Source organism: Bradysia coprophila, chromosome III (genome assembly GCF_014529535.1).
Source record: "Bradysia coprophila strain Holo2 chromosome III, BU_Bcop_v1, whole genome shotgun sequence".
Classification (NCBI taxonomy): Eukaryota; Metazoa; Arthropoda; class Insecta; order Diptera; family Sciaridae; genus Bradysia; species Bradysia coprophila.
This window is the reverse complement of record NC_050736.1, coordinates 2,802,166-2,810,280: the sequence shown is the minus strand read 5'-3', so window position 1 is coordinate 2,810,280 and position 8,115 is coordinate 2,802,166. Positions and strand designations below refer to the sequence as shown.

The 8,115-nt window shown below is 36.7% G+C and overlaps 3 protein-coding genes across 3 annotated transcripts; 1 reads left to right on the top strand and 2 right to left on the bottom strand.

Annotated features, from left to right (window-relative positions):
* Nucleotides 1-185: 185 nt before the first annotated feature.
* LOC119076038 (dynein intermediate chain 4, axonemal-like) lies at nt 186-3,416 on the bottom strand. Its single transcript, XM_037182665.1, has 11 exons — nt 3,325-3,416; nt 3,093-3,266; nt 2,635-2,853; nt 2,327-2,575; nt 2,054-2,268; nt 1,690-1,996; nt 1,418-1,634; nt 1,184-1,355; nt 711-1,124; nt 577-646; nt 186-515 (listed from the first exon to the last, which is right to left on the bottom strand). The coding sequence occupies exons 1-11, from the start codon at nt 3,352-3,354 to the stop codon at nt 378-380; spliced, it is 2,205 nt and encodes a 734-aa protein (XP_037038560.1). The 5' UTR covers nt 3,355-3,416; the 3' UTR covers nt 186-377.
* Nucleotides 3,417-4,444: 1,028 nt separating this feature from the next.
* LOC119077106 (THO complex subunit 6) lies at nt 4,445-5,677 on the top strand. Its single transcript, XM_037184269.1, has 2 exons — nt 4,445-4,652; nt 4,754-5,677. Exons 1-2 carry the CDS (start codon nt 4,540-4,542, stop codon nt 5,658-5,660), a joined length of 1,020 nt encoding a protein of 339 aa, XP_037040164.1. The 5' UTR covers nt 4,445-4,539; the 3' UTR covers nt 5,661-5,677.
* A 208-nt stretch (nt 5,678-5,885) lies between these two features.
* Nucleotides 5,886-7,095, bottom strand: LOC119077095 (nucleosome assembly protein 1-like 1). Its single transcript, XM_037184257.1, has one exon. The coding sequence runs from the start codon at nt 6,954-6,956 to the stop codon at nt 5,925-5,927; it is 1,032 nt and encodes a 343-aa protein (XP_037040152.1). The 5' UTR covers nt 6,957-7,095; the 3' UTR covers nt 5,886-5,924.
* Nucleotides 7,096-8,115: the final 1,020 nt, after the last annotated feature.

The following is an 8,115-nucleotide window of genomic DNA, read 5'->3' as shown; positions in this document are numbered from 1 at the left end:
TAAATTACCATCTACAGCCTAGAACGTCAAACACAATATTACCATGAGAAATTCTTCTTTGTTCTCCAAAAAAGTGTTGCATGAAAAATGGATTTGTAATTCAAATCGTCCAAACTCAACCAAAAAAAACGAATACCTAAGACAAATGAGTGACAAGAAAATTCCTCAATAAAACACCAACGAAATCCAAATGAATTATTAATCTAATTAAACGAACATGAACTGAGATGAATTTACAACCGAAAAGACATCGATAGAACGGCAACTCGTGATGATAATTAAATCCGACGAATTAGTAAGATTTCAAAATAGAATTACATGGGGAGTCAATTAATTCACCAAGTTCTGGTTACATGCTCGTATTGTGAACAATTAATTTACTTTTTATTGTCTTTGTTATAACCAAGAAAACCGAGAATTTTGACTTGTAGTTGAAGTTCTGGTCTCGATCTGACAGCACTTTGTACAACTTCCTCTAATACATCGTATTGAAAATGCGGAGGGAATGGCATATCCTTTAAGAATAATAGGAATTTTATAGAGAGAGCAAGAAAAACTTCTTCTTTTTTTAAATACCTCGAGTGCACTACAATGGGTGCTGCCATCAGACATACCATAAACTAAAGAACGGCCGCACTTTGAGAATCTTAAAAAAGAAAAAAAGAATAACGTGAACTCAGTAATGTTACTTCAAAACATCCTAAAAATACCTGCATATAGTCAAAGGAGACTCAAATGTCTTTGTGGAAGCCGGCTTCAAAATGGACTTCCGAAGGTTCCAAATATTCAATTTCGATTTCGTTGTGCATGCAATTATCGTTGAATGGTTCGGGCACCAATGTGCTGACCGAATCGGCTTAAAGCCACTATTCAGCTCAATGATAGGTGTCGTAATTCCTTCGATCCAAATTCGGACGTACCAATCACTACCATACGTTAGAAATATTTTCGGGCTAAACGGCGAGAACTCCATTCCGGATACGGATCCTTTATGGACGCGAAGAATTCCCGAATACTGATTAGGAATGAATGTCGAGCATCTATGAAGACAGCCTTCGTTTGTGCCGATAAAGAATATGTCTTTATGTATTGGATGCATCTCAATGCAAAGTGCTTGCGGTTGCCTAAGTAAGTGAAACGAGAATATGGAAATGTCCTTTCAAAAAAAAACTATTTCTTTTACCTATCCATCACTGCGAGTGAACGAATATTATTAACAACGAGCCCTTCGACATCGCCCAAAACCATGTCTAGTTTAATTTGTCTCAGACCAAGTAAGTAGGGGCTATTGATCAATTTATATTTCATAACGATCCCATCTTCTGACACAGTTAGTAATTCCTCTTCCGTACCAGCTGATTAACATTAATAGTGAGCAAAATATGAAAATTATCAGTGTGTTATAGAATCAGATTACCTAACACCCATTTCATGTCCCATATTGGCTCAAAGCTTGCTGATTCATTTCTCTGGCTTCTGGCGACAACACAGTCGGTATCACTATCGGATATATCTAGTACTTCAATCATTCCATTAAAAAATCCAACAGCCAGTAGCTGAGGAGTTTCTTTTGAAAATTCAACTGATGTTACAGGATGATCAAATCGATATCGACGTTCGGGATTCACCGGATTCTAGAGAAGCTTCGAATAGAATAAATTCTGAATGGATGGATGTATTGTGTCTTACCTTAATGCTCCAAATGGCTACATAGCCCGCAGTTCTGTAAATATATGGAACGAAATCGTAAACGCCATAACCAACGGCTAGAATGTCAGAATTGCCATGACACCAAGAGAGGCTAGAAACTCCTTTGCCAATAGTCTCGGTCATTTTATAGGTCCATAGCGGTTCTAATCGGTACAGATATTTTATGGACAAGTCTAACGGATCTGGCATGATCATGTTGCGAAAACGTTTTTGTTGTTCGCGGTAAATATTGGAAGCTAGAAGTCGTTGCAAGACCATTGAAGAAAATTTGAAATTTTTACTTCTTCTGCAAAGAGTTGTTGTGGTCGTTTCATTTACACTAAGAACAGAAATAAGTCGTTACCGTAACATATCGTCAATTACGTTGAAACCATCTCTGGAGTATGTTGTCATTTGAAGTGTATTTTCCGTGTCTAGATCAACAGATTCTGTAATTCGTTCCAAATCAGTGTACGTATCGTACATTTCAAAGTTTGATACAAACGTGGCTGCATTTTCAGTTTTAATTCGCTCGGTATTAGCACCCACAGACTTCATGAGCACTAGAGATGTTTGAGTCTAAAATAATTTGTGATGAGTCATCCATTGATAATATTTGTACGGAAACACTACGTACTTCTGCATCCAAAGTCGGTCGATGTTTTCCCTTACCAACAGTTAAATATTCATATTTTGTATTGTCTTCCAAGACAGTTGCTGCATCCTCAGATTCCGCTGGGACAGTTGTACTGTTACATTCATATAAAACGACATCGTCAGTTTCTCGTAAAATAACTTTTAGAAACGACTGTTCTGGCTCTTCGTCGACATCATCATTGAAAAAGTATTGCCGATCGTCTTCCATTACACCTCCACCCATTTCGATCTAAATTACTGAAAAGTTAGAAACTCTAACCAATTTACCAAGAAAACTCTTCTTCGAACCTCGTTACACATTGTGTCCATATCGATTGTACTTGTTCTTCGTGTAAATGACAGTGACGATTTGTACAAATCAGCATGTATGGTAGATGTGGTAGAGCGTCGTTCTCCTGGTACACCCCAAAGTGATATGCCCTCCGATGGAACCGTATCACTGATATCAAAATCAAATCTAAATTTACCAAAATGTTTGGGAGTTACGTCTATACCATTCTGAACAATCTGAATAAAATGAGAATGGTTTGTGGTTAGGCACAACCCGAGTCAATTATTGATCAAATAACTTCATTCTAATGCATGCGTTCGGTATTAATTGTTGCTATAAAGGTAGAGGAATGACAGAAGTCTTACGAACAAAATATCGTGTCAGCGCAGCCGTACAACTATGATATTTACTCAGGACTCATATTTATACAGATTTTTGTATACAAGATCTACGACTCGGAATATTCGCGAATTACCTTAACTTTATCTCGTGTTTTGATTGCTTCAAGCACACCCCTATCCTGAAAAGCAAGACTCTTCCTCGCCGACATGCGTTTTCTATCGTAATCAACGCTGACTGCTGATGCATCGCGGAATGGCAGAATGGTAGAAATTTTAACGGACTTTTTCTTGAGATGGATTGCATCTAGCTGAAAGAGTTACTTATTCAAATATCTCTAAAAGCAAAGATTATTTTTTAAATATTACTGAATTGGAAACGCTGGAGAAAGACTTCATTTTCCCGTTCTTCTTGATTGATTAAAATGTAAGGCAAATTGATTAAAAGCAGAACTAATGAACATCCAAACGGCCTATTAAAATCTGGTTGTGAAAATCAAGGTCTTGATTTTTGAACGTCGAGTGCTGATGGTGACGGACAAGAAAAGTTTACAATTTTACACTCTGTTAGCTTGTCGTTGGTGTAACGTCATTTATCTTCCATCATGTCTAACAATAAATAAAAAAAAATGAAACAAAAATGACGGGAATGATAATAAATTGCCGGTGTAACTATACTCTACAATTTTCCAACAATTCGATTATTTTTAAAGACGAGTCTATGGAGCTGTGCACATTTGTCATCGAAACGAAAAAAGTTGATCGGGTAACGTTTTACCCGAGGTTTCATTTCAAAATCATCGTTTTCTGTAGGTACTTATCGTTCCATACCGTGAAAAATTGAATCAATTAATCATTTGTGTATAATGATATTCAATTATCCGTAATAAATAAAACATTTTTGCAATAAAATTAAAAACCAATTTATAATGTGCTTGTCTTTACACGAATAAAACTGTAAAATTGCGAATACCCTACGGTACTCACTTTCAATTGCAAAATGTTTCGTTAAAACAACAATATAAAATTTTATTATGTGCATGACTAGTTCGGCCAAGCGAAGTTCATGCTTTACATGCACTGCACTATACAAGCTATGTTTATAAACATTCAAACTAGATTTTTGGTGGATTGAGAGTTGTGTTACATGAACTTATATGCATCATCTATCTACCACCGATAGCAGACTTTTTATTTATCTTAAAAAATGAAAATTCAATTTTTTTGCGTATTTTAAGTTGTCAGATATAATTTTCACTTCGCAACACTTTTTCATTTTCATTCAAATATTTAATTATTTATAATAAAAAAAAACATTCACCGGAGGTATTTGTTAAACGATATGATACAACGGTACAGTCAGATCTGCAATATAACAAAAATTTGAATTTTGCGCTTCGTAGCAGCGGATCGATTTCGATATCGATTTCGCCATTTTCAACTTCGATTCTTTACTTCAAAAAGTCTAATAATGTGACAGTTGGATGTGTTGTATGGGATGTATACACAGGCGAAGTGCGTCGGTGTATTGTTTTGAAGATTGCCGAGGCTTTGAGATAAACAAACAAATAATCACGTTCCGAAATGCTTCCGGAAAGATTGAAAATATTTTACAACACGATTTTGTGTCAGACAATATCATCGGACGGCTGCTATTTATTTGCTGGAAACAATTTTGGTGAAATTTTCGTATACAAGTAAGTTCGAAGGGTAGCTATTCCTGCAGACGAATTTCTTTTGTTGTCAACCATCATTCAATGGAATTATTTTGGTAACAGGTTTTTCACATTTTTTTTAGCATTTCTCACATATGCGCTGAGCCAAATGAATCCGCATCCCAAGAAATTCGACAGACCTCCGTTCGTCCCGTTCAGATTTTCGAAACAGCTGAAAAGGGTAGCCAAATACACAGTCTGGCATTCCACAACAATTTCGTTATTGTCGGCACTCGAAATGCTACCGTTACTGGCTATTCTTGGATAAAAAACGAAATTTCAAAGAAGGTATGGGAGGTAAAGCTGTCGTCCAAAAGCAATAAGGATTCGGTGGATTCCAAGTGGATCGAGGTGAACAGCTTTTGGCTGGATAAAGCGAATTCGCTTTTATACGCTGGTTGTGGCGACAATCAAATCTACGCCATTCGCCTTGACTGTGGCGTAGTTGAACGAGAATTTGACGGTCACACAGACTACGTTCTATCTGTATACGGCTTGGCAACAGATCATCGACTGTTTTCCGGTTCTGAAGATGGAACCGTCAAATTTTGGGACAGACGTATAGAACAGTCCACCGATCAAATAAAACCATACGAAAACAGCAAACTACAACGTCCGGAGTTGGGAAAGTGGATTGGAACAGTCTCGGCAACAGACGATTGGATTGTTTGCGGTGGGGGCGCTAAGTTTTCGCTATGGCATTTGCGATCACTGGAGTGTACAACCGTTTATAATTATCCTGGCAAAGCGCAAGTATCTGGATTTTTGGAAGATTCGGTGTATGTGGCAGGTGATTCAAGCAAATTGCACCAATTCACACTGAACGGTGAAACTACCAGTGAAATACCAGTGTCTGGACCAGCCGTGTACAGTGTCGTTTATCAAAACGATCCGTTCAAAATAATGTCCATTGCAGGAGCGAGCAAAAATTTGGACATCTGCACGAACTTCAATTATAAGGACATTGTTCTCAATTTATACGACAAATAAATTTTGCATTACTCACATTCAGAGTAGGATAGAAGTTCTTTCTTTGAAGTACACAGATAATATCAATTATTATAAGAGAATGACGATTTCGTGTTAACAAAAAAGGTGAACTTGCTAAATCAGTATAGAAAGATCAATATCCCAAGAATTGAAGCACTACTTCACAGACAGCAGCACAGCCAGAAGAGGCTTTGATGCTATCACTAATTTTAATGTAAGTAATTGTACGGTTGATTTGATTTATTCCATTGATTACTTTACAATTTACATTGACAATGTATTTTCACCTTCAAATTGTTCTTCTACATCCGATTCTGCGGATAACCCATCTTCCGATTCCAAACTTTCGTCCAGATCGCTGTCATCGCGTTCACCAGTGAAATATAAGATAGCTTTGGGAACAATGTTGTCTTTAACGTAGTCACCGATTTCAAAGTCATTTTCGAGCATATTCTTTATCTCCTCGTATGACGGATCCAGCACGTCTTCCGGAAGTTGCGGCGGGGCGAAGAAATCGAAAACGGAAGGACGAACCATTTTTCCCGTCTTCCATAAAATATCACATCCGATGGTTTTGTAAATTGAGGGTCCTTCATAGTTTACAAGATCATCCGGGTTCATTTTCAGCAGGTACTCCTTGGTCAATACCGAATTTTCAAAATACAAATTCGGAGAAAATTCGAATTCTAATGTAAAAGAGAAATGCGGCTCTAACTTATACACCGTTCGGATGTCAATCAGATGTTTGAGAATCGGTTCATCCTCTTTGTGAATGAGATAATCCAATGTCGGATTAGAGTATAAAATGTGAAACCAGAACTGTGGAATACCAGCAGTCTGTATGTTTCGGATTTCCGTTTGATCAGCATCATCTTTTAGAATATTACGTTGTTTCAATTTTGCAAATAATTCGGTATTTTCATCGATTCGTTTCAAAATTTCCGGATCCGGAACGTCGCATTCTTCGTCATTTGGTTCATAGATGCCCGTAATTATTTCGAATCTTTTCTTAAAAATTTCTTCGTGTTTCGCTTGGAACTCTTTTTCCAATTCAAATTCTTTCTTATGCAATTCCATGTCGATAACGCTGGTCTGCATCTGGAGTTTCCGTAAGGCTCGTACACGCTTGCGAACGTCAGTCGGCATCCGAGAGAGCAATTGGAATTGAGTACTCTTTTCCAGAACTGATGCTACACATTGGACCATTTCATCGAGCTGTTTATGAATAGTGTTCGACGAATGAGTAGGTTCTGAACCACCAGCAGCAACGTCGCCCCCGGACATATGATCTGACATATTTGTTAACGAGTTTTGTGTCTTTCTATCTTTTTTTTAAATCAAATTATTTTTGTAGTTCGTTTGAGCCCTTACAACGTTCGTACACTTCTATTGCTGAATAAGATTTTGGTTACTATGATGGGCTTCAAATGAGAATTTTGAGTAGATCCCGAAAACCAATGAAAGTAAAACAAGATTTAAGATGAATCCCTAATATGTGAGATTTGTTCCATTTGTTGATGTGTGTTCGCTATCCCAACATCTAACGCATCATCGGAGAGATTATATTCGCACATATTCAAAAATATTTCAAATGGGATGAACATTTATGGAAGAATTTAATCGAACTTGGACTTGGACGTCTTAAGTACTATTTGCACCTAGCCTCGGGCCGTTCGGATTTCGAAAAATCCTGAGTCCATAGCCATAGGGCAAGGTCACATTCCTATAAAAACGCCTAGTAATCTGTTATCGACAGCAACAACAAAAATGATCGATATCAGATCGTCTACAGCGAAATGTATGTCAAAAGTGAAGTAATAGATTTTCTTTAGATTTTGTATACCAGATTTAATAGTTAAATCGAGAAGTCCATCGTTTCTAAAATCATTTTAAGTCTTCAAAGACATTTGAGTATTTTTATACGTTTTGGTGAATGTACAGAATATTTGATACATTCAAATCAATTTCTCTATAACGCTCGGTGCTCCAGCTAGTGAAGCATTTATCTATAAAGATTATTTACATCAAGAGAAGTAACAGCTACGAAGAAGCGACTCGAGTGAATGTTGTCTCTAAAATGGAATCATTTTCTCAATAAAACAAGACTACATAGACCACATTATGTTGTTACAACCGGTATTGTCTTAACTCCGCTTTAATAGCCAGTATTGTCTTAACTTTTTATTCAACACTCTTTCAAGAACTTTACGTTTCGATAAATATATTTGCTTAGCTACTTACAGCTTACGTACAAAATTAATTTAAGATCAGGACTTCAAACAGATCTAAAAATTTGTGAGATCAATAACCCTCTATATAAGATCAATGTTCCAGTTGCAGATTCTTCCTATGTCTGTTCTTCTTACTTTACTAAATATATAAAAACCCTTGAAAGCATAAATTTACATTTTTTTCTGTGGCTAGACAGAAAATGATATTACCTGAAACAAGACGA